The following is a 26,946-nucleotide window of genomic DNA, read 5'->3' as shown; positions in this document are numbered from 1 at the left end:
AAACATTATATGTGGCTATGTTCCTGATATCACTAGAGTTGTTTATTTGTTTACTTGTATAGAAAATATCTACTTTCTCCCAGATTTTGTAATTTAGAGAAACGTTGCCTATCTTAAAGAATTTTTTTCCATGATAATGTGATCATAGTTGCCTTCTCTTTTTGCTTTCTCCTCTTCCCTTTAGCAGTTATTAGATTAGGTCTAATATTTGGTATCAGTATAAAGTTTACATAATAAAAAATTAACTGGCATTTTTTATGTTCCTTTAGGAAATGTATGATTATTTTAATTTACATTTGCCTAATGTATAGTTCTTTTTATTTTCTCCTGTTCTTCATATTACCAAACTTGCAGACTATTCTTGGTGCCATGAAGGATGTGGTCAAACACAGAACTTCTATTTTCATTGCACACAGATTGTCAACAGTGGTTGATGCAGATGAAATCATTGTCTTGGACCAGGTAAGAGATTTAACTTTAAAGTTTAGTATTTGAGGAACACTGGAAATTGTTATAGATACAAGAAGCTTAAATATTGTTTCTTACATTATTTGGTTGAGACTGAATCCTGTTACGATTCTGTTTTTAGCCCCTTTTGATTGGAAATAATGCATGTCACTTCCAAGAAGGAATAAACTATATTAACTCACTCTCTATTAAAGTATTACAAACAAAAGTTTAATCAGGAAAGCATTAAATCTTCACGATAGAAGTAGGTTTTCAATGGTGCATATATAAAATAACTTTTCTGCCTTCATTTTTGCTCTGAATAGACTCTTTGCTCGCTGTCTTTGCTGTATTATATGTTTTTATTTTTCTAATACCTGCACATACCTTTGATGGTTAAAAGAAAATTACCATAAAATAAAGTGGTCATTTTCAAACATGGTCATTTTTATTTTATGTTTTTCTTTCTTGGGAAAGTAAGAAGAAAGATAGCCTGCTTTATCTCTTCTAAGGGAATTACTGTATGAGTATACTATAAAAGTCTAGACAAATCAGAGTACCGCTATTGTGATGGGTAGATTTGAAAATTGCAATAATTTTTCTTTTCTCTTTTCTGTAAGGACCTCTTCTCCCCACACCTCCCTAGTACTTGATTTTTTCTAACATTATGCAGTTTTCCACCCTGAATTCAGCCTTTTCTGTAATTATTTTTCCCTTCTAATAAATATATCTTCAATTCTTTATCGTTTTGGTTTTTTTTTCTTTTTGAGGCAGGGTCTTAATTTGTCACCCAGGAGTACAGTGGCGCGATCTCGGCTCACTGCAGCCTTGAACTCCTGGGCTCAAGCAATCCTCCCACCTCAGCCCCCCAAGTAGCTGGGACTACAGGCACGTGCCACACACCTAGCTAATTTTTTGTAGAGATAGGGTTTCACCATGTTGCCCAGGTTGGTCTTAAACTCCTGAGCTCAGGTGACCCGCCCACCTTAGACTCCCAAAGTGCGCTGGGATTACAGGCGTGAACCATCACGCCTGGTCACATTTTGAAAACCTGTGTACCGAGAGTTTAGAGAGAAGCATTCTCATGTACTGTCTGTATATTGAGCTATTTAAAGGGACTTTTTCACTCCACTGACATTTCTTATAGGGTATTCAGTGTTGTGGTTTGTATACTATTACCTTCATAAGTTGCTTGCATACTTGTGACCCTAGGCCTTTCTGTTGGTTTGTTCTTAAATATTTACATTCATTACCAAACTGATTTTTCCAGTGTGGTTGTACCAGAGTGTCTTAAATGGGAAATTTTGTAAATATACCTTATTATATCATTGATATTCAAGAATCTTAAATAAAATCTGCTACTTTTTTATAAGCTTTCTGATTCTATGCAGCCAAGTAGTAAGAGCCTTTTCTTACAAATAGAAGTTGTTAAAATACGTTAGCAGGCATGTGATTACCTTCCTCATGCCATGTAATTCACAGTATCTATACACTTATTTTACACCATTGCCACTTGGGTTTTGGGTTATAATTGGACCTAATTTATTAATGATCATAGCAACTGTATCTAAACAAGAATCTGTTATTCATAATTTGATGATTCTATAGTTGTCTGATTATGAAGATAACAGATTATCATTTTCTAGTGAAACTAATATGACCTTAGCTTTGACTAATAATCTGTCACCTCCTGTGTTCTGTCAGCAATTTCTTGTAGTAGTGTTAATGTTAAGACAGACTATCTAAGGAACTTCTAGTTAAACATGGAAAGTTGGATACATTTGTTTATCTCTTCTTCCCCTAACCATACTAAAATGAAAGTGAAGAAATAAAATAAGTATAATAAGTATAAAGCCGTAAGGACAAAGATAATAGGAGAGGGAGTAACAGTGGACAAGAGATACCAGCAAATTGGGGGAAACTGGTAAGTAGATAGATTAGCAGAGCTAAAAAGTTGAATACTGTGTGTCAAAAGAGAGAGACATCAATTTAAAAAAAAGCAAGTTGATAAGTTGATTCATGTTGTAGGCCCCTGAAAAGGCTCAGGAATTGAAGGCACCAGGTATGATGAAAAGTGGCGATAAGCATGAGGTTGAAAGTAACAGAATTAAGTGTAAGACTACATAAGAAAGAAAGTTCCCAGGTCCCTTTCTCACCCCTACAGCCTGGTGTTTATACTCCTTCCTAACCTTAGCAAGAGTCTGGAGATTTACTTATCAGGAAATTACTGGCTTTGGACACAAGCAGACCACCAGGCACATTAACAATCAAGGGAGAGATTAACTGAAAATCAAAACATACCAAAGGATAGGACCACAGACCCTCTTGTGCCACTGGCTCCAAGAACTTTGCCAACCAGTTGTTTATTTTTACCATCACTACTTAACTCATCAGCAAATAATTGGAGGATTCTTCTCTGGAGAAACAAAAGCAGCCCCAGGAAAAAAAAAAGATACTTGTATTTGAGAACCCCAACAGAATGTCCAGATAGCTACATAATCATCCTACCATGAAGTCCACTGGTTTAGAAAGGCATATTAATGCACACAGAGCTTCCGGTCAGCCTTTCAGTGCTCTATTCTTAAATGTCACTGGATAGATCTCCAAAACAGAGAAAAAAGGAACTCAATGGAAAATGTAGACTTTCTTAATATGCTCAGAGATTGTGGAAAATACAGTATTTCTAAAATAAGGACAGAAGAAAAAAAAAGTAACCTGTAATCCCAGCCACTTGGGAGGCTGAGGCAAGAGGATGACTTGAGCCTAGGAGGTGGGGACCAGCCTGGACAACATAGCGAGACTCTGTCTCCAAAAATTAAAAAAAAAAAAGTAAAGGAAACTTATATGGCATGATCTGTAGAATATATTGGTAAGTGAAAAAAAAGTAAGATACAAAAGAGAATATAGCATGCTACCTTTTGCAAAGTAGATAAGGAAAAAAGAATATATGTATATCTGCTTATTTTTGCAAAAAGAAACTCAAAGGATAAACTAGAAACTAAAGCAATTGGCTGCCTATGGGATGTGGGTACAAAGGGTTAGAAGAGATACGGAAAAGAGAATGAAGTTTTAATATTTCTTTTACTTTTGAACCATGCTTAGTGTTTTTATACCTTCAAAAATAAAATTAAATCAACAAGGATAGGGGAAAAATAAAAATTGAATACAAACAGAAAGAAGTAAAACTAATTGCATATAAAATTGCTAACATAACCACACAGAAGAAAAATAGAATTAAGCCAAGTAACTTTTGAATATATTACTTTGATTATATACCCTTAGTGGAATATATTATAAAGACAAAAATAACCCAAAAGAAATTTGAACTTAGTGTATTGTTGGTAGTAGTGTGGGGGTAACCATTTTGAGACTATTTTTGTGTATAGTGTAAGATTGAGCTTATGAGTAAATACATTGATGTTGGGAAACAGATCTCTTGGGAGAAGAAAGATACAAATATGGAATTGGCAAAGAGGGGGAGAACCTTGCGATATATTGGAATAGTATTATCAGTCTGAATTTATGATTTGAAAAAAATGTCCCAACTCTATTCACTAAAGAGGCCTAGAAGCTGTGAAAACCCAGTAGTAATGAGTATACTTGGCACCCAGATCTTGGGCACTAAATACTGTTCCTCACTAAAAGGAACCAAGACTCTTTGGAGAAGTAGTTGATTCCCGATCTGGGTCAGGGAAACTAATGAACACAGGTCATGAGGAACAGGAACCATTTTGAATGAGCTCCCACTAGCCAATTGGGGCATAAAAAGGATAATGACACTAATTAATTATAATACATTGAATAAAAAACATCTATGCATCCATGATGATACTGCTAAAACAAAAATCATCAAGGGGAAAGGGACAATTCCCCTTTAGGAAGAAAGCCAACTAACACATGAAATGTAAAAGGAATTACAAATTTAGAAAATCACACTTTACAGCCACCATTGTAATAATTGATTCAGGTAAGGGTCCTCACTGGTTGCTGAAACCATATGGTGTAAAGCTATTGAGGCTAGAATATTTGCACAGTTTGAAATTACCATAGACTACTTACTAATTAGAGAAAAAATACCTTGAAAATAGAGAAATAGAGAAACTGATAGATGTCACCTTAACCAATTGCTCAAACCTAATATCAGTAATGGAGCAAATTGAACTCATGTACCTCCTGATGTAATGCACTGAAGATATATTATCTTTTCTTTCTACCCAAAATGTTTAACTTGGGCTGGGCATGGTGGCTCATGCTGGTAATAACAGCACTTTGGGAGGCAGAGGTGGGAGGATTACCTGAGCCCAGAAGTTCCAGACCAGTCTGGGCAACATAGCAAGAGTCTATCTCAAAAAAAAAAAAGTTTAGCCTGGATCTAATAATCAGAAACAATTAGACAAATACAAATTGAAGGGCAGTCTTTTAAAAACAGGACTGGACATTTTAGAAATGTCAGTGTCACAAACACACACACAGACTAGAACAAAGCTGTTATAAATTCAATGTGTTGATACTGATTGGATCCTAGATGGAAAAAAGTATAAAGGATATTATTGTTACAATTGATGAAGTTTGAATATGGACTGTATGTTAAATAAGAATATCATATCATTGTTCAGTTTTTTGTGTGTGTTTTTTTTTGGTTTTTTTTTTTTTTTTTGGTAGAGATGGGCGGGGGGTGTCTCATCATGTTGCCCAGGCTGATCTCAAACTCCTGAGCTCAAGCAATCCTCTCATCTCAGCCTCCCAAAGAACTGGGATTACAGGCATGAGCCACCATGGCCAGCCATTGTTAAATTTCCTGAGTGTGGTATAGTTGTATTTCAGTCATGTAGGAGAATGTCTTTGTTTTTAGGAGATACATGCTAATGAAATATTTCGGGGTGAAGTGTAATGATGTCTGCAGCTCATTCTCAGATTGTGTAGCAAAAAAGTCATGTATATATAGAGAGAAGGTGAGATGGAGAAAGCAAATGTAGGAAAAAATAATGGTTGCCAAACTAGGAGAAGCATATAAAGTTGTTCATTGTGTCACTCTTGAAATATTTCAAAATTTTAAAATGGGTTTGGTAAATAAATAAATAAAGGAACGACCTGAGAACAAGATTTTTGAAATGAGAAATGTCTTTGCTGAAATAAAGTCAAGGAAATCTCCAAAAGAGAGAGAATATAGAGAAAAGATCAGAAAACAAGAGAATTTATCTAAAAAGTCCAACATTTGACTAGTGGTAGTTCTAGAGAAGCCAGAAACATGGGAGGAAATTGTCAAATAATAGGTTGGTGCAAAAGTTATTGTGGTTTTTGCCGTAGAAAGTAATACCAAAAAAGTATCTAGAACTTCAGAGCAAGAGTTTCTAGATTGAAAGGGCCTGAGTACCCACCACAATGAATGGAAAGGAAAAATAAAGCTGTACCAGGGCACATTATCATACAATTTCAGAATTGAGGATGTAGAAAACAACCTAAAAGCTCTGAAGGGAATATCTCTGGGTGGTGAGGGGAAATAAACTAATAGATTACCTAATGTAGTTGATTATGAGAAAAATACTGTTGAGAAGGGTTTTGTGATTCTGTAATAAACTTTGGAGAGATTTCCAATAGTGACATAGAAAACTAAGCAAATGAAAAAAAACAAGGAAGTTACTAAGTCTAGGAGGATTAAAAGACTATATAAGAAAATATATATAAAATCCTAGTACCTACTTAGCTAAGCAGGGAATACTTACAAAGTCGTAATAAGGTAAACACTGAATCAAAATTTGTGATGTAACTGATGTTATTAGGAGAGTAAATGATGGAGTAGTGGGAATGTGGGATAGTATGAGTGTTGAATCTCCGTATTCCATAGTAGGAAGTTAGTAGATAATGCCAGAAATGAATAAATCAAGGAATAGCGGTATAACCTTACATGTAAATACTTAAATGTAGGCACAGACATTTCAGTTATTTTACTTAAGGGTTTATTGTAAAAGTCCTGTTACCAGGAATACCAGTAAAAGTGACAGAAGTCCTTTTGTCTTTCAGCATGGTTAACCGTAGCTATCAAGAAACAAATTAATTGTAGATCAGAGTTTGGAATCTATACCACCAAATCTTTGCAGTGTTAAGTTTAATAACCATTGTGAACAAAAATAGCCACTAGAAGAAGTAAACTTTTCATTTTCATTAAATCTTTTTTATTTTATGAAATCTTTTTTATTTCAAAGTACACATAAGGATTTAAGGATATTATTTTTAAATCTTTTAAGTCTCTGTAAATAACAGTGCTTTTGATTTGAATATTTGCTGATTACAGAAAATATCACCTTTTTACATTTTAACCTTCCCTTCAAAATGACAAATGAAACATTACAATTTTATTTCCTTTAAATAAAATGGTGTTTATGGTATTAGAAATTTTATAGCCTTTTGTTTGTTCTGTCACTGGGTAGCTCAACAGGGAGGAAAGCATTCCTACCTAAATTTTTTTCACTTATACTGTGTATGAGGAATTGGGAGAAGTATTTTAATGAATGCAAATCCTTCAAACTCCTTAGTTAGAAAGTATTTGGTATTTTCAGTTATTATGCTAGTTAAATGACCTTTCTCCGTGTTTCTCATGTGTTTGCTTTTTAGGGTAAGGTAGCCGAACGTGGTACCCACCATGGTTTGCTTGCTAACCCTCATAGTATCTATTCAGAAATGTGGCATACACAGAGCAGCCGTGTGCAGAACCATGATAACCCCAAATGGGAAGCAAAGAAAGAAAATATATCCAAAGAGGAGGAAAGAAAGAAACTACAAGAAGAAATTGTCAATAGTGTGAAAGGCTGTGGAAACTGTTCGTGCTAAGTCACATAAGACATTTTCTTTTTTTTGTTGTTTTGGACTACATATTTGCACTGAAGCAGAATTGTTTTATTAAAAAAATCATACATTCCCATTTTCTATAATCCTTCTTTTAGATAAGATTTATTTAAAAGGGGATTTGAGTTTTACTTCTTTCACAGTCTATTTAATGTGGCATCTATATTTATCCCCAAATTATTTTCTTGTCACTGTCCTGGTTGTGCTCAATGCATAATTTTTGCTACCTGTTTGATATTACCACATTACCCTCTTGAGGCCTGACATTCATTTGATCTATAGCCAAATGAATCAGATTGGTTTCCCAATTTTTGTAGTTTTTAAAACCTCCTTTATGCTGACAATTTAGAGGGAAAGTGTCTGTTTCTTAACATGAAAGAAAAAGAGGATAGTGTAGGTTCATTGTTTCTTCTCCCTCCTTCCTCCAGTTGAAATTGATGTGAAAATGAATTTATAAACTTTCAAAATTAGAATGTATCAGAAACAGACATGCATTTATAGTTTGATGTCTTACTTGATAGGTTACTTACTTTTTTCTTTTCTTTTTTTTTTTTTGAGACAGATTCTCACTCTGTCACCCAGGCTGGAGTTCAGTGGCACATCTCGGCTCTCTGCAACCTCTGTCTTCTGAGTTCAAGCGATTATCATGCCTCGGCCTCCCAAGTAGCTGGAATTACAGGCGTGTGCCACCACACCTGGCTAATTTTTCTATTTTTAGTAGAGACAGGGTTTTGCTATGTTGGCCAGGCTGGTCTTGAACTCCTGACCTCACATGATCTGCCCACCTTGGCCTCCCAAAGTGCTGGGATTACAGGTGTGAGCCATCATGCCCAGCCTATACTTAGAATTTTTTTTTTTTTTTTTTTTTTTGAGACGGTGTCTCGCTCTTTCGCCCAGGCTGGAGTGCAGTGGCACGATCTCGGCTCACTGCAAGGTCTGCCTCCTGGGTTCACGCCATTCTCCTGCCTCAGCCTCCCGAGTAGCTGGGACCACAGGCGCCCACCACCATGCCCGGCTAATTTTTTTGTATTTTTAGTAGAGACGGGGCTTCACTGTGTTAGCCAGGATGGTCTCAATCTCCTGACCTCGTGATCCGCCCGCCTCGGCCTCCCAAAGTGCTGGGATTACAGGCTTGAGCCACCACACCCGGCCGCTAGAATTTTTGAAGTATTTGCAACTATGTACTTTTTGAAGGAAAAAAACCTTCATTCTCATGTCGCTATGTAGAATATTCTTCATCATTAAGCAGCACCATAATAACTAACATCTAGTGATTAGAATTTTATTTTTCCACAAAAATATGAGGCATTGTTTTTGTTTTGGACAAAACTACACATTTTTCTTTAAAGATTTACAAACTCCTATGTAATTGGAAAGTTGCTATACTGAGAGTAATCTGAAAAGCTTAGAAAGTTCATTTCCTTTTATATTTCCATCTTAAATGTGCTGCTTTTTCTATTCGAAGTTTACAAAGAAACAAGTAAATGGGATGTCGTGCATGCATGCACATGCTCACACGTGTATAAATCAGTGTCCATTTAAAAAATATTAACATTTAGGTAAATAGAGTATTACATATTATATACTCTTTAGATTGTCAAGACTCTAATCTGTGTTGACACTTCAGAATTTCTTTATTAAAAGATCTTCCCTTACTTTTCAGTAATTTAATTAGTTTCTTTAAGCCTGATATAACAAGGAAGAGCCCAAACAACATAATCAAGTTTTACCTTGGGAGGAAAAAAAGTTTTACCTGCTAGAAAGAATTAATAAAATATTGGTATACATTCACTTAGAAAGTTCTTCTCTTTTCCAGTATGAACTTGCTTTCATTTGTTTGGTAGTAATCATTCAATTTGAAAACATACGCACCTCACGAATGGTCACATAACTATGTAATAAGGTTTTATTTCTCAGAAAAGGTCCTAATATACTTATTTTATTGGTTTATAGTTTTAAGAAATTTTTCATGATAATTTGATATGGGAGAGATTAATTTTAGTATTGTTGACATTGGTGGGTAGATAGCTGAACTTATCTAACTTAGGTGCCCACTCTTGTTATATAAAGGTAATTTGATAAGTAACATGAAACCAGTATTTCATAGTCTTTGCTACCAGAGTAAGTGATGCAAGATCTTGCTTTTAAAGCTAGAGTTAATACTGAGATGCATAATCAACTGAAAAGTGGATTAGTTTTTTTTTTTCCTTTTCAACATTTCTTACTCTGAAACGATAGTTGTTACTGCTCTTCTGGGGGTGGGGTGAGTACTTTTAATAAACCAGTTGCATTACTGGAAATGTGGTTAAAGTCTCAATAGAAATTTTGCTTCTTTGTTAATTCCCTCTATACATTTCCAGTGATGCTGATGGAAAAGATTTTGCTTAGCCGCATAAACAAACACATAATATTGAAGTAACCATCAGTAATAATTCATTTTGAGGTGTGAATAGTGTTCAAAGTAAGTTATTTTGTGATATGGGAAACCTTTAGTCCAAGAAGGTTAGAAATGTTTCCAAGGTGTGGATAATTTTCCCACTAAGAGATACAAAGCTATATTTTTTTTCATATGATTGTAAGTGGTCCCTAGGCCATTGTCGTCATTAACCATTATTTTCAACTAACAAAATCTTAAATTACTTGAAAAACAGTTATTGTAGGGTCCATAACTAAGTCTTAAAGGCATTTCTTTTAACCACTTCATATTAAGGTAGTTCTATACAGGGAAATAATAGACAAATTAAGATGAAAGAAAAGCTTCCTAGGATGATTCATTCAGAGGAAATGCCAAGAAAAAGGGCATTTAATTATAGTGTACTAATTTTACATTATACTATTATGTACTCACACAAAAGGATAAAGTGTATAAATTTCTAAATCAGTGTTGCAACATAATGTTTTTTAATATATTGGGATGAATCAGGTACAGTTTTAGAATATGGAATCTGAAAATGGAGCAAGATGATAGGGTTTTATTTTTTATATCTCTTTATTTTAAAGATTGAAAATTTTACTTTCTTCCTAAGGGACTTCCAGTTTACAAAAATTAAGTTGAAACCAAGGTAATTTGGGATTATACAAACTGGGCCAGATGCCTTACTGAAGGTTCTTAACATAGAAATATCTTGGTGAGCAGATGGGCTCATTTGGAAATTTTTAACAGCTCAAGTCTGAGGGTCACTTTTGAAAATCAGAAAGAGACCTTAGCATTTGGACATGAACAAGCTCAAGATATGCGTATGTTTTTCCTCTACAGAGATTTGCACCTTTTATAAACCTTAAGATAAATATTGTGTCATTCCTTTGGATGTTGACGAAGTAGTTTGTGAAGATGGCTGTTTTTAAAAAATTTTTTGCTTTAAAGGCAAGATATTTAAAGGTTGTATGATTCCTTATTTCTGGATCTCTTTCTCCATACTGCCATCTTGCTCTTATCCTTCCTACTTGCTGAATGTGTTGCTGAGTCTCAGCAACTTTTGCCAGTGTATATTCACAATTCTCTTACCTTGTATCTTTAGTACTAGATAGTCTGTCCTGGATTAATAGTTGAAAGCATTTAAATATGTTTGCAATTGCAGTTTTCTTAAATTGTAAACAAATCCCTTTGAATATATAGATTTTTAATGTAAATTGTATAGTAAATGATAATACCAAATCAAATAGGTTAAAACTGGTCAGTTAAGACAAAGTAACTCAGTCAGAGAGGCCCTTAACCTCACTGTTATTGTTTATAGCAATCTGTATAGATAAACATTACTAAATAAACATTATATTTATGACAAGAAATGGGTATCCCATTGAAGCAACTCTTCTCTGCAGTGTCCAGGGAAAACTGATATTTTGTCATTCACATACTGAGAATAAATACAGATAATTAAGAGACACTCTGAGGGTATGACCTTACAGCCTTATGCAGAAGGTAAAAACTTGGAATTGTTTCTAAGAGAAAGTAATTGTGAAGCTCATAATGTGGGTAAAATGGCAGCAAATTATAGTGTGCTTTCAGTTAACATTAAGCTGTCATATTTTTGATGACCAATCAGTGAAAGGCAAGTTTCCGTTGCCCCAGTTTCTCAGTTCTGATGATTAGGAAGTAAACTTTTGGGTATAGAAATGTCTTGACTGCAAATCATGTGATAAACTAGCATTTTTATTAGCTAGGTAGAGTTGGAAATGAAATGCATGTTCTAATTAAAAACAGGTTGGAGCATTTTTTGTTTGAAAAAAGGTCAGTGGATTGTTTCCATACTTCCTGTTGTTACACAGCTACAGTAGTTTCAGTTTCATAAAATCATGAGATTTTAAAGTTAGAAGGAGTTTAGAGGTCATTTAATACAATCCCCTCATTCTACAATGAGGAAACTGAGGCCAAGTTGGGATGAAAACCCTGGTTCCTGACACCTAGTCCATTCTTCCTTCTACTGCACCACATTTCCACTCAAGTTACATTTAAAAATAAATTGGAAGCCAATGAGGTTTATCCTAGGCACAGTTATTGCTAATTGAAAATTTTTCCCAATACCCGGCCATTATGACTTGAAATACAGTTGGCATTGGTGAAATAAATACATTGGAGAGTAGGACTTCCATAATAGCAAAGTAAGGAGCTCAATAGACCCTCTCCCCAGCAAAACAACATTTTTACTGGTAAAATTGTTTTTTAAAAAGCAATCATTTAAAATTTCTGAAAATTGTCTTAAGGGCATACGGGAAATAGAGAAACATTCATTCAAGAAAATATATTGAATCTTATTAAGAACAGCAAGAGTCTGGTCTTTGAGGAACAACCTGTTCCATATATCCCCCACCCCCATCCAAATGTTACCTGAGTGTTCCACCCTGGATGCTCCATTCAGGGCTTGTATGGTGAAGATGATGGGGGTAGGTGGGGCTCACTCTTCTCCCAGCTCCCATTCTGGGGCTACAGTTTCACCCTGTCAGGGCCAACTGTTTACATTTCTTATCCCACCCCTCAACCCCATACAAACACATGCTCAAACCTGTGTTGCAGAAACTCTATCCCAGGCAGACAAAGCCAAAAGGACTAGAGATGCCTTCTGCCACCCAGCCCTACCCCCACCCCCTTAGAGTAGAAATTCTATTCTATGCAAAGACTGAGAATAAGGGGGCCCTGATTTTCTCTATCCCAGCTTGCTCATAACATTGGAGGCATCACCCAAAGAAGGAAACTGGCAAATACTAGGGACTTCCACCCCACCCCATCACCCATGAGTAAAATGATGATTTCATTTCAGGATAAATGAGCCCCACCCTCAGCTTCAGTTCAGTGGTGCAGAGGTTCTGCCCAAGGGGAAAGGCATGCAATAAAGACAACTCCATAGCTCTGCCTGTGGAAACTGACTTCATTTGGAACACAGCATGAAGAACTTCATCCCTAAAGATGTCGTCAAAAACAGTGGATGGAGATCTTGGTGGAGATCAATTAAGGGAAGCTTGCACATGCAAAACAACCAGAAGTTTAATAGAAACATGAAAGAGACAGCCAAGAAGAGCCGTCCTGAGAGCACAGTCAGCTATGGGGGTTGAAAAGTCTGTGTGCATGTGCTGGGTCAGCACCCACTCACAACAATCAGAGCAGAACATGGGACATACTTGAAAGCATTGCAATGCATGCAGACCCATCAACAGAAGGTGCAATCTTTACTGGCACAAGGAATTTAAAAACAACCTTTGACCAAACACTGCAATAAGCTACTTTGACCCAGAAGTGACTCCCAGGAACAAGGATTAAAAATAAAATTACACTCATCCCTGGCAATCTGAAAGACTGTGTGTAGGTTGAAGGCTGTGCCTTCTTAGGATGATCACACAGGGATCCTCCAAGCTTCTAGTCCCTGATGAACATGGGTGAAAATAAATTTCCTGAACTATTTATAGCAGCCTCCAAACATGCACACATCCAGTCGTAAAGGGTAAAAATCCTATTGACGAATAAGTGCCTTGTGCTAACCTGGGGGCAACCCCTAGGTATTAATAGCTGAACTGAAAAATAGAGCTAACATCAGGCTGCACACTGTGGAGGAAATAAACAACCAAAATCCCCCAGGAAAGGAGGATCAATATCCAGGATTGCTGTAAGATACTATCTAAAATGTCTAATTTACAACAAAAAATTACAAGACATGGAAAGAAACAGGAAAGTGTAACCCATACACGGGGAAAAAGCAGGTGATAAAACACTGCCTTAGAAGTGGCCCAGATGACTTTTGTAGCAGGCAAAAGATTTGTCAATGAGAGAAGTGTGTGTGTGTGTGTGTGTGTGTGTGTGTATATAAATGGAAATTCTGGAGTTGAAAAGTACAATAACTGAAATGAATTCACAAGAGTTCAGTAGTATATTTGAGCTGGCAGAAAAAAATCTGAACTTGAAGGAAGATCAGTGGAGATTATGCAGTCTGAAGAACAGAGAAAAAAGAATGGGGAAAAAGAAGAAGAGAAGTGTGTACCAACATACGCACAGTACCAGGAGGAGAGAGGGGGACTAAAAACTGAAACTCACAAGAACACTTAAATTTGATGCAAAACATTAATCTACGCATCAAAGGGGCTCAACAAATGTCAAGTAGGGTAAACAAAGAGACACATCAAATGTTGTGAGCAAAAAACGAGAAAATCTCGAAAGCAGTAAGAGAAAAATAGCTCATCACCTACAAAGAAACCCCAATATGGTTAACAAGTGAAGTTTCATCAGGAACAGTGAAGGCCAGAAGATATAATGATGACATGTTCAAATTGCTGAAATTAAACAAAACTACCCAAATGAGAATATTATATCTAGCAAAACTCATTCAGAAATGAAGGTGAAATAAGATGTTCCCAGACAAATAAAAGGAAAACTCAATAGTAGTGACTTGCATTATAAGAAATACAAAGGTAATTTTTCAGTCAAAAAGCAAGTGACACGAGACAGTGATTCAAATCCACGTGAAAAAAAAAAATAGGAAGCACCAGTAATGGCAATCACGTGAGTACTTGAAAAAGACAGTATAATTGCATGTTTCTTTTCCTTTCTTCTCTTAACTGACTTATAAAGCAACTGCGTAAAACAATCTGTATATTATTATTTTATTGGGAATGGAAACAAAGCTATGTAAGGAATGATACCAGATAATATCTTGAATCCACAGGCATGAATGACGACAGCCAGAAATGGTATCTAAGAAGGCTAATATCACGAACTCTCTGCATATATAGGTGTCCTTCTCTCAGCTTTTTATAAAGGCAAGGTCATATAAAGATGATAATGTATTATTGGTTTGTAACATATATAGACATAATATGAATAACAATAGCACAAAACTGGGATGGAAAGCTATATAGTAGTAAAATTTCTATATTTCACTGCAACTAATCTGTACAAATATGAAGTAAATTCTGGTAAGTTACAATATATATTGTAATCCCTAGAACAATCACTAAGAAAGTTACTTTTAAAAATATACTTTTTTTCAACATTTATTTTAGAATCGGGGTACATGTGGAGGTTTATTACAAAGGTATATTGTGTGATGCTAAGGTTTGGAGTACAAGTGAATTTGTCACCCAGGTAGTCAGCATAGTACTCAATAGGTAGTCCTTTTTAACCTTCAGCCCTTCTCCCTCCCTCCTTTCTCGTATTCTCCAGCATCTGTTCCCATTTTTATAACCATGTGTACCCCAGTGTTTAGCTCCCACTTATGAGAAGATGTGATATTTGGTTTGCAGTTTCTGCATTACTTCACTTAGGGTACTGGTTTCCAGTTGCATCTGTGTTGCTGTGAAGGACATGATTTTGTTCTTTTTTATGGCTGCATAGTATTCCATGGTATATATTTACACTTACATAATCCAGTCCACCATTGATGGCCACCTGGATAGATTCCATGTTTCTGCTATGTGAATAGCACAGCAATAAACATACAAGTGCATGTGCCTTTTGGGTATAATGATCTATTTTTCTTTGGGTATGTACCCAGTAATGGGATTACTGATTCAAATGGTAGTTCTGTTTTAAGTTCAAACTGCTTTCCACAGAGCCTGAATTAATTTGCATTCCCACCAGCAGTTTATAAGCATTCGCTTTTCTCTGCAGCCTCGCCGGCATCTGTTGTTTTTTGACTTTAGTCAAAAAATAGCCATTCTGACTAGTGTGAGATGATATCTCATCGTGGTTTTGATTTGCATTTTTCTGATAATTAGTGATGATGAGCCTTTTTCATGTTTGTTGGCCACTTATGTGTCTTCCTTTGAGAAGTGTCTGTTCATGCCCTTTGCTCATGCTTCTTTATTTATTTTTTGAATGATTTCTATAACTCTTTTATTTTGATCTAACATTCTTTTATTATTTAACATTATGAAAACAGATTTCTGTATAGTTTCTCTACCATAATTAATAAAAACCATTTTGGCTTTTAAAATTCTCATTTAGAAGTTTTCCTGTCATACTTCTTTACTGAACATTCCCACTGCAAAAACAGAATCAAGACATTTAAAAACTTTTCATGATACCATTGTGCCTCATTTAAACTTTCAAACTTTTAAACTTTTCCTTTATTCTCTACCTCTGTGAGATTTCTAACCCCTTGGCATTGACTCTACAATTGCACACTTTGATTACTCAATTACTTGCTTCTATCTTGAGTTCAACTCCTATCCTGACTTTCTTTTTTTTTATTATTATTATACTTTAAGTTTTAGGGTACATGTGCACAATGTGCAGGATTGATACATATGTATACATGTGCCATGTTGGTGTGCTGCACCCATTAATTGGTCATTTAACATTGGGTATATCTCCTAATACTATCCCTCCCCCATCCCTACACCCCACAACAGGCCCCAGTGTGTGATGTTCCCCTTCCTGTGTCCATGTGTTCTCATTGTTCAATTCCCACCAATGAGTGAGAACATGCGGTGTTTGATTTTTTGTCCTTGCGATAGTTTGCTGAGAATGATGGTTTCCAGCTTCATCCATGTCCCTACAAAGGACATGAACTCATCCTTTTTTATGGCTGCATAATATTCCATGGTGTAGATGTGACACATTTTCTTAATCCAGTCTATCATTGTTGGACATTTGGGTTGGTTCCAAGTCTTTGCTATTGTGAAGAGTGCTGCAATAAACATATGTGTGCATGTGTCTTTATAGCAGCATGATTTACAATCCTTTGGGTATATACCCAGTAATGGGATGACTGGGTCAAATGGTATTTCTAGTTCTAGATCACTGAGGAATTGCCACACTGACTTCCACAATGGTTGAACTAGTTTACAGTCCCACCAACAGTGTAAAAGTGTTCCTATTTTTCCACATCCTCTCCAGCACCTGTTGTTTCCTGACTTTTTAATGATTGCCATTCTAACTGGTGTGAGATGGTATCTCATTGTGGTTTTGATTTGCATTTCTCTGATGGCCAGTGATGATGAGCATTTCTTCATGTGTCTTTTGGCTGCATAAATGTCTTCTTTTGAGAAGTGTCTGTTCATGTCCTTCACCCACTTTTTGATGGGGTTGCTTTTTTTTTCTTGTAAATTTGTTTGAGTTCATTGTAGATTCTAGATATTAGCCCTTTGTCAGATGAGTAGATTGCAAAAATTTTCTCCCATTTTGTAGGTTGCTTGTTCACTCTGATGGTAGTTTCTTTTGCTGTGCAGAAGCTCTTTAGTTTAATTAGATCCCATTTGTCAATTTTGGCTTTTGTTGCCATTGCTTTTGGTGTTTTAGACATGAAGTCCTTGCCCATGCCTATGTCCTGAATGGTATTGCCTAGGTTTTCTTCTAGGGTTTTTATGGTTTTAGGTCTAATATTTAAGTCTTTAATCCATCTTGAATTAATTTTTGTATAAGGTGTAAGGAACGGATCCAGTTTCAGCTTTCTACATATGGCTAGCGAGTTTTCCCAGCACCATTTATTAAATAGGGAATCCTTTCCCCATTGCTTGTTTTTCTCAGGTTTGTCAAAGATCCAATAGTTGTAGATAAGTGGCATTATTTCTGAGTGCTCTGTTCTGTTCCATTGGTCTATATCTCTGTTTTGGTACCAGTACCATGCTGTTTTGGTTACTGTAGCCTTGTAGTATAGTTTGAAGTCAGGTAGCATAATGCCTCCAGCTTTGTTCTTTTGGCTTAGAATTGATTTGGCAATGCGGGGTCTTTTTTGGTTCCATATATATGAACTTTAAAGTAGTTTTTTCCAATTCTGTGAAGAAAGTCATTGGTAGCTTGATGGGGATGGCATTGAATCTATAAATTACCTGCCTTTGCCCATGTTTAATGGAGTTATTTGTTTTTTGCTTGTTGAATTGTTTATATTCCTTATAGATTCTGGATAATAGACCTTTTTCAGGTGCATACTTTGTGAATATTTTCTCCCATTTTGTACATTGTCTTTTTCCTTCCTTGATAGTTTATCTTGCTGTGCAGAAGCTCTTTAGTTTAATTAGGTCCCACTTGTCCCTTTTTGTTTGGTTGTAATTGCTTTTGAGGACTTCGCCACAAATTCTTTGCCAAGGCTGATGTTTAGAAGAGCATTTCCTAGGTTTTCTTCTAGATTTTTGTAGTTTGAGGTTTCAATCCATCTTCAGTTAATTTTTATATATGATGCTAGGTATGGGTCCAGTTTCAGTCTTCTGCATATGGCTAGCCACTTATCCCAGCAGCATTTATTGAATGGAGTGTCCTTTCCCCATTGCTTATTTTTGTCAACCGTGTTGAAGATTAGATGATTGTAGGTATGCGGCTTTATTTCTAGGTTCTTGATTATGTTCCATTGGTCTATGTGTCTTTTTTTTTTGTACCAGTACCATGCTGTTTTGGTTACTATAGCTTTGTAGTATAGTTTGAAGTCAGGTAATGTGACGCCTCTGGCTTTGTTTTTTTCTTTCTTTCTTTCTTTGTTTTTTTGGTTCCATATGAATTTTAGAATAGTTTTTTCTAATTTTGTAAAAAATTACATTGGTGGTTTGATAGAAATAGCATTTACTCTGTAAATTGCGTTGGGCCGTACGGCCATTTTAATGATGTTGATTTTTCTAATCCATGGGCGTGGAATATCTTCCATCTATTTGTGTCATCTCTGATTTCCTTTAGCAGTGTTTTGTAATTATCCTTATAGAAGTTCTTTAACTCTTTGGTTAGCTGTGTTCCTAGGTGTTTTATTCTTAAAAAAAATCCTTAGAACATCATTAATAGGATCAAAATGTTACACTGCAAAATGTCCATGCATCAACTGTCCATGCATCAAATGACACTATCCATCAACTAGACCTACCAGACAACTATAGAACACGCCATGCAAAATCAGAATACATGTTTTTCAGGTGGGCCATAAAACAAGCCTTAATAAATTTAAAGTGATTGACATGGTACAAAGAATGTTCTCTGACCACAATAAGAATGAAATTAGAAATTATTAGTGGAGGGAAACTTGAAGATATCATAAATATATGGAAATTTAAAAACATAATTTAAATATAGGATAAGGAAGAAATCACAAGGGAATTTAGAAAATACTCTCAGATGAATGAAAATGAAAACACAAGAAAAACACGTGGAATGCAACAAAAGCTGTGGCTGGGGGAAGTTTATAGTTGTGAATACCTATATTTAAAAACAAGGAATATCTCAAATTAATAACAGCCTTTCACATTAAGAAACTAGAAAAAAAAGAGCAAACTAAATGCAAATCAAGCAAAATAAAAGAAATAAATATTAGAGCAGAAATTAATGGAGGATAGAAAATCAGTAAATAAAATTAATAAAACTATGAATTGTTTTTTGAAATATCACAAAATTCTCAAGTCTTTTAACTACACTGGCAAGTAACAGAATACTTCGGACTCAAATGATTAAAGTAGTGGCAGCCAAGATGGCCGAATAGGAACAGCTCTGGTCTGCAGCTCGCAGCGTCAGCGACGCAGGAGATGGGTGATTTCTGCATTTCCATCTGAGGTACCGGGTTCATCTCACTAGCGAATGCCAGACAGTGGGTGCAGGACAGTGGGTGCAGCGCACCATGCGTAAGCCGAAGCAGGGCGAGGCATTGCCTCACTCGGGAAGCACAAGGGGTCAGGAAGTTCCCTTTCCTAGGCAAAGAAAGGGGTGACAGACGGCACCTGGAAAATCGGGTCACTCCCACCGTAATACTGTGCTTTTCTGACGGGCTTAAAAAACAGCACACCAGGAGATTATATCCTGCACCTGGCTCGGAGGGTCCTACGCCCATGGAGTCTCGCTGATTGCTAGCACAGCACTCTGAGATGAAACTGCAAGGTGGCAGTGAGGCTGGGGGAGGGGTGCCCACAATTGCCCAGGCTTGCTTAGGTAAACAAAGCAGCTGGGAAGCTCGAACTGGGTGGAGCCCACAACAGCTCAAGGAGGTCTGCCTGCCTCTGTAGGCTCCACCTCTGGGGGCAGGGCACAGACAAACAAAAAGACAGCAGTAACCTCTGCAGATTTAAATGTCCCCGTCTGACAGCTTTGAAGAGAGCAGTGGTTCTCCCAGCACACAACTGGAGATCTGAGAACGGGCAGACTGCCTCCTCAAGTGGGTCCCTGACCCCTGACCCCCGAGCATCCTAACTGGGAGGCACCCCACAGTAGGGGCAGACTGACACCTCACACGGCCGGGTACTCCTCTGAGACAAAAATTCCAGAGGAATAATCAGACAGCAGCATTCGCAGTTCACGAAAATCCACTGTTCTGCAGCCACCGCTGCTGATACCAAGGCAAACAAGTTCTGCAGTGGACCTCTAGCAAACTCCAACAGACCTGCAGCTGAGGGTCCTGTCTGTTAGAAGGAAAACTAACAAACAGAAAGGACATCCACACCAAAAACCCATCTGTACATCACCATCATCAAAGACCAAAAGTAGATAAAACCACAAAGATGGGGAAAAAACAGAGCAGAAAAACTGGAAACTCTAAAATCACAGCGCCTCTCCTCCTACAAGGGAATGCAGTTCCTCACCAGTAATGGAACAAAGCTGGATGGAGAATGACTTAGACGAGTTGAGAGAAGAAGGCTTCAGATGATCAAACTACTCCGAGCTACAGGAGGAAATTCAAACCAAAGGCAAAGAAGTTAAAAACTTTCAAGAAAATTTAGACGAATGTATAACTAGAATAACCAATACAGATAAGTGCTTAAAGGAGCTGATGGAGCTGAAAGCCAAGGCTCGAGAACTACGTGAAGAATGCAGAAGCCTCAGGAGCCGATGTGATCAACTGGAAGAAAGGGTATCAGTGATGGAAGATGAAATGAATGAAAGGAAGTGAGAAGGGAAGTTTAGAGAAAAAAGAATAAAAAGAAACGAACAAAGCCTCCAAGAAATATGGGACTATGTGAAAAGACCAAATCTACGTCTGATTGGTGTACATGAAAGTGACGGGAAGAATGGAACCAAGTTGGAAAACACTGTAGGATATTATCCAGGAGAACTTCCCCAATCTAGCAAGGCAGGCCAACATTCAGATTCAGGAAATACAGAGAATGCCACAAAGATACTCCTTGAGAAGAGCAACTCAAAGAAACATAATTGTCAGATTCACCAAAGTTGAAATGAAGGAAAAAATGTTAAGGGCAGCCAGAGAGAAAGGTCAGGTTACCCACAAAGGGAAGCCCATCAGACTAACAGCAGATCTCTCGGCAGAAACTCTACAAGCCAGAAGAGAGTTGGGGCCAATATTCAACATTCTTAAAGAAAAGAATTTTCAGCCCAGAATTTCATTTCCAGCCAAACTAAGCTTCATAAGCGAAGGAGAAATAAAATCCTTTACAGGCAAGCAAATGCTGAGAGATTTTGTCACCACCAGGCCTGCCCTAAAAGAGCTCCTGAAGGAAGCACTAAACATAGAAAGGAAAAACCGGTACCAGTCACTGCAAAAACATGCCAAATTGTAAAGACCATTGAGGCTGGGAAGAAACTGCATCAACTATCGAGCAAAATAACCAGCTAACATCATAATGACAGGATCAATATCACACAAAACAATATTAACTTTAAACGTAAATGGACTAAATGCTCCAATTAAAAGACACAGCCTGGCAAATTGGATAAAGAGTCAAGACCCATCAGTGTGCTGTATTCAGGAAACCCATCTCACGGGCAGAGACACACATAGGCTCAAAATAAAAGGATGGAGGAAGATCTACCAAGCAAATGGAAAACAAAAAAAGGCAGGGGTTGCAATCCTAGTCTCTGATAAAACAGACTTTAAACCAACAAAGATCAAAAGAGACAAAGAAGGCCATTACATAATGGTAAAGGGATTAATTCAACAAGAAGAGCTAACTATCCTAAATATATATGCACCCAATACAGGAGCACCCAGATTCATAAAGCAAGTCCTGAGTGACCTACAAAGAGACTTAGACTCCCACACATTAATAATGGGAGACTTTAACACCCCACTGTCAACATTAGACAGATCAACAAGACAGAAAGTCAACAAGGATACCCAGGAATTGAACTCAGCTCTGCACCAAGCAGACCTAATAGACATCTACAGAACTCTCCACCCCAAATCAACAGAATATACGTTTTTTTCAGCATCACACCACACCTATTCCAAAATTGACCACATAGTTGGAAGTAAAGCTCTCCTCAGCAAATGTAAAAGAATAGAAATTATAACAAACTGTCTCTCAGACCACAGTGAAATCAAACTAGAACTCAGGATTAAGAAACTCCCTCAAAATCGCTCAACTACATGGAAACTGAACAACCTGCTCCTGAATGACTACTGGGTACATAACGAAATGAAGGCAGAAATAAAGATGTTCTTTGAAACCAACGAGAACAAAGACACAACATACCAGAATCTGGGACACATTCAAAGCAGTGTGTAGAGGGAAATTTATAGCACTAAATGCCCACAAGAGAAAGCAGGAAAGATCCAAAATTGACACCCTAACATCACAATTAAAAGAACTAGAAAAGCAAGAGCAAACAACACATTCAAAAGCTAGAAGAAGGCAAGAAATAACTAAAATCAGAGCAGAACTGAAGGAAATAGAGACACAAAAAACCCTTCAAAAAATAAATGAATCCAGGAGCTGGTTTTTTGAAAGGATCAACAAAATTGATAGACCACTAGCAAGACTAATAAAGAAAAGAGAGAAGAATCAAATAGACACAATAAAGGGGATATCACCACTGATCCCACAGAAATACAAACTACCATCAGAGAATACTACAAACACCTCTATGCAAATAAACTAGAAAATCGAGAAGAAATGGATAAATTCCTCAACAGATACACCCTCCCAAGATTAAACCAGGAAGAAGTTGAATCTCTGAATAGACCAATGACAGGCTCTGAAATTGTGGCAATAATCAATAGCTTACCAACCAAAAAGAGTCCAGGACCAGATGGATTCACATCCGAATTCTACCAGAGGTACAAGGAGGAACTGGTACCATTCCTTCTGAAACTATTCCAATCAAAAGAAAAAGAGGGAATCCTCCCTAACTCATTTTATGAGGCCAGCATCATCCTGATACCAAAGCCGGGCAGAGATACAACCAAAAAAGGGAATTTTAGACCAATATCTTTGATGAACATTGATGCAAAAATCCTCAATAAAATACTGGCAATCCAAATCCAGCAGCACATCAAAAAGCTTATCCACCATGATCAAGTGGGCTTCCTCCCTGGGATGCAAGGCTGGTTCAATATACGCAAATCAATAAATCTAATCCAGCATATAAACAGAACCAAAGACAAAAACCACATAATTATCTCAATAGATGCAGAAAAGGCCTTTGATAAAATTCAAAAACGCTTCATGCCAAAAACTCTTAATAAATTAGGTATTGATGGGACATATCTCAAAATAATAAGAGCTATCTATGACAAAACCACAGCCAATAGCATACTGAATGGGGAAAACCTGGAAGCATTCCCTTTGAAAACTGGCACAAGACAGGGATGCCCTCTCTCACCACTCCTATTCAACATAGTGTTGGAAGTTCTGGCCAGAGCAATTAGGCAGGAGAAGGAAATAAAGGGTATTCAATTAGGAAAAGAGGAAGTCAAATTGTCCCTGTTTGCAGATGACATGATTATATATATAGAAAACTCCATTGTCTCAGCCCAAAATCTCCTTAAGCTGATAAGCAACTTCAGCAAAGTCTCAGGATACAAAATCAATGTACAAAAATCACAAGCATTCTTGTACACCAATAACAGACAGAGAGCCAAATCATGAGTGAACTCCCTTTCACAATTGCTTCAAATAGAATAAAATACCTAGGAATCCAACTTACAAGGGATGTGAAGGACCTCTTCAAGGAGAACTACAAACCACTGCTCAATGAAATAAAAGAGGATACAAAGAAATGGAGGAACATTCCATGCTCATGGGTAGGAAGAATCAATATCGTGAAAATGGCCATACTGCCCAAGGTAATTTATAGATTCAATGCCATCCCCATCAAGCTACCAATGACTTTCTTCACAGAATTGGAAAAAACTACTTTAAAGTTCATATGGCACCAAAAAAGAGCCTGCATTGCCAAGTCAATCCTAAGCCAAAAGAACAAAGCTGGAGGCATCACACTACCTGACTTCAAACTATACTACAAGGCTACAGTAACCAAAACAGCATGGTACTGGTACCAAAACAGAGATATAGATCAACGGAACAGAACAGAGCCCTCAGAAATAACTCTGCATATCTGCAACTATCTGATCTTTGACAAACCTGAGAAAACTAAGCAATGGGGAAAGGATTCCCTATTTAATAAATGGTGCTGGGAAAACTGGCTAGCCATATGTAGAAAGTTGAAACTGGATCCCTTCTTTATACCTTATACACAAATAAATTCAAGATGGATTAAAGACTTAAATATTAGACCTAAAATCATAAAAACCGAGAAGAAAACCTAGGCATTACCATTCAGGACATAGGCATGGGCAAGGACTTCATGTCTAAAACACCAAAATCAATGGCAACAAAAGCCAAAATTGACAAATCAGATCTAATTAAACTAAAGAGCTTCTGCACGGGAAAAGAAACTACCATCAGAGTGAACAGGCAACCTACAAAATGGGAGAAAATTTTTGCAACCCACTCATCTGACAAAGGGCTAATATCCAGAATCTACAATGAACTCAAACAAATTTACAAGAAAAAAACAAAGAATCCCATCAAAAAGTGGGTGAAGGATATGAACAGACACTTCTCAAAAGAAGACATTTATGCAGCCAAAAAACACATGAAAAAATGCTCACCATCACTGGCCATCAGAGAAATGCAAATCAAAACCACAATGAGATACCATCTCACACTGGTTAGAATGGCAATCATTAAAAAGTCAGGAAACAACAGGTGCTGGAGAGCATGTGGAGAAATAGGAACACTTTTACACTGTTGGTGGGACTGTAAACTAGTTCAACCATTGTGGAAGTCAGTGTGGCGGTTCCTCAGGGATCTAAAACTAGAAATACCATTTGACCCAGCCATCCCATTACTGAGTATATACCCAAAGGACTATAAATCATGCTGCTATAAAGACACATGCACACGTATGTTTATTGCGGCACTATTCACAATAGCAAAGACTTGGAACCAACCCAAATGTCCAACAACAATAGAGTGGATTAAGAAAATGTGGCACATATACACCATGGAATACTATGCAGCCATAAAAAATGATGAGTTCATGTCCTTTGTAGGGACATGGATGAAATTGGAAATCATCATTCTCAGTAAACTATCACAAGAACAAGAAACCAAACACCGCATGTTCTCACTCATAGGTGGGAATTGAACAATGAGAGCACATGGACACAGGAAGGGGAACATCTGACTCTGGGGACTGTTGTGGGGTGTTGGGGGGGGGAGGGATGGCATTAGGGGATATACGTAATGCTAAATGACGAGTTAATGGGTGCAGCACACCAGCATGGCACATGTATACATATGTAACTAACCTGCACATTGTGCACATGTACCCTTAAACTTAAAGTATAATAAGAATAAAATTTTTTAAAAGAGGCTCACATGATTAAAATAGTGAAAGAGGAGACATCACTATGAATCCACAGAGGTAAAAAAAATATTTTAGAATAGTACTATATATAAATGCCAACACATTAGGAAACTTAGATGAAATGGACAATTTCATAAAAGGACACAAAACTGACTTAAGAAATAATGTGAATAGATTTATAACGAGTAAAGAGAATAAATTACTAATAAAAACTACCCACAAAGACAAGCCCAGGCCTAGATGGCTTCCTCAGTGAATTCTACAAAATATTTTAAGAGGCACTGATACCAACACTGCACAAACTTTCGAGATATACAAGAGGAGAGAACTTTTCTCAGTTCATTCTATGAGGCCAGTATTTTCTTAATACCATAACAAAAGACATCACAAGGAAACTCCAGATCAATTTTTCTTATATATATAAATGCAGAAATCCTCAATGAAATACAAGCAAACTGAGTCCAACAACATTTTTAAAAAATCTTATGGGAGAGGGAAGCAGAGCAACCTGCCTGAATAGAGGCATCCCAGAATCATCCCGTCCCTGCCTTGACAGGAACACCAAATTGAACAACTATCCACATGAAAAAGCACCTTCGTAAGAACCAAAAATCAGGCGACCCATCACAGTATCTGATTTTAAAATCATATTACGGAAGGAGGCACTGAAGTGGGTAGTCTCGAATTGCCAACACCACTCCTCCCCCATCCCTCTGCAGCAGCAGGGGCCGTGTGGCATAGAGGGAGAATCTGTGAGCTTTGGGGAGAGAGAGAGAGAGAGAGCAATGATAGTGGGACTTTGCATTTGAACTCAGTGCTGCACTGTCACAGCAGAAGGCAACACTGGACAGAACTCAGCCAGCATCCACACAGGGAGCATATAGATCAGCCCTAGCCAGAGGAAAATTGTCCATTCCAGCAGTGGGAACCTGAGTTCTGGCAAGCCCTGCCAACGTGGGCTAAAGTGCTCTGGGGTTCTAAATAAACTTGAAAGGCAATCTGGGCCACAGTGGGCAAGTCTTGGTGCTGTGCTGAACTCAAGGTCAGTGGATTTTAACTTGATCTAGTGAGACTTCAGCCAGGGCTGTCAAGGGAGTGCTTACATCCCAGCTCCCCAACCCCAGATAGCACAGCTTGCAGCGCTAGCAGAGACTCCTTTTTTCTGTGAAAGGAGAGGAGAGTAAAGAGAATTTAGTCTTGCAACATAGATACCAGCTCATACACAATAGGTTAGGGCACCATGCAGAGTCCTGGGTCCCCCATTCCAGACTCTACCTCCCGGATGACATTTCTAGATACACCCTGGGCCAGAATGGAACCCACTGCCTTGAAGGGAAGGACCCTGTCCTGGAAGAATTCACACCTGAGAAAAGAGCACTGGGCCCCTGAATAATCAGCAGTAGTAGCCAGGCAGTACTCACCAAAGGCTTGAATGAGACTCAGAGTTGTGTCAGTGAGTGTGACCCAGCAAAATCCCAGCTGTGGTGGTTATAGGGAGAGACTCCTGTTTGAGGAAAGTAGAGCAAAGAGTAAAGGAGACATTGTCTTACATCTTGGGTACCAGCTCAGCCACAGTGTGAGTACCAAGTGAGCTCTTGTGCTCCCCTGACTACAAGCCTTGCCTCTTGGATGGCATTTCTGGACCTGCCTTGGGCCAG

At 37.5% G+C, this 26,946-nt stretch overlaps 1 protein-coding gene across 3 annotated transcripts in view; it reads left to right on the top strand.

Moving 5' to 3' along the window:
• The window catches only part of ABCB7 (ATP binding cassette subfamily B member 7), a 106,868-nt gene extending 99,502 nt beyond the window's left edge, over window positions 1-7,366 (top strand). For all 3 annotated transcript variants that reach the window (XM_002831820.5, XM_009234996.4, XM_054544736.2), the window contains 2 exons: window positions 355-462; window positions 7,060-7,366. In XM_002831820.5, coding sequence (XP_002831866.2) covers window positions 355-462; window positions 7,060-7,275 — 324 coding nt within the window. In that variant the 3' untranslated portion in view covers window positions 7,276-7,366. The remainder of the gene's footprint in view (window positions 1-354; window positions 463-7,059) is intronic.
• Window positions 7,367-26,946: the final 19,580 nt, after the last annotated feature.

The sequence above is a fragment of the Pongo abelii genome, chromosome X (genome assembly GCF_028885655.2).
Source record: "Pongo abelii isolate AG06213 chromosome X, NHGRI_mPonAbe1-v2.0_pri, whole genome shotgun sequence".
Taxonomy (NCBI): Eukaryota; Metazoa; Chordata; class Mammalia; order Primates; family Hominidae; genus Pongo; species Pongo abelii.
The sequence above is the reverse complement of the archived record's forward strand: the minus strand, read 5'-3'. Positions and strand labels throughout refer to the sequence as shown.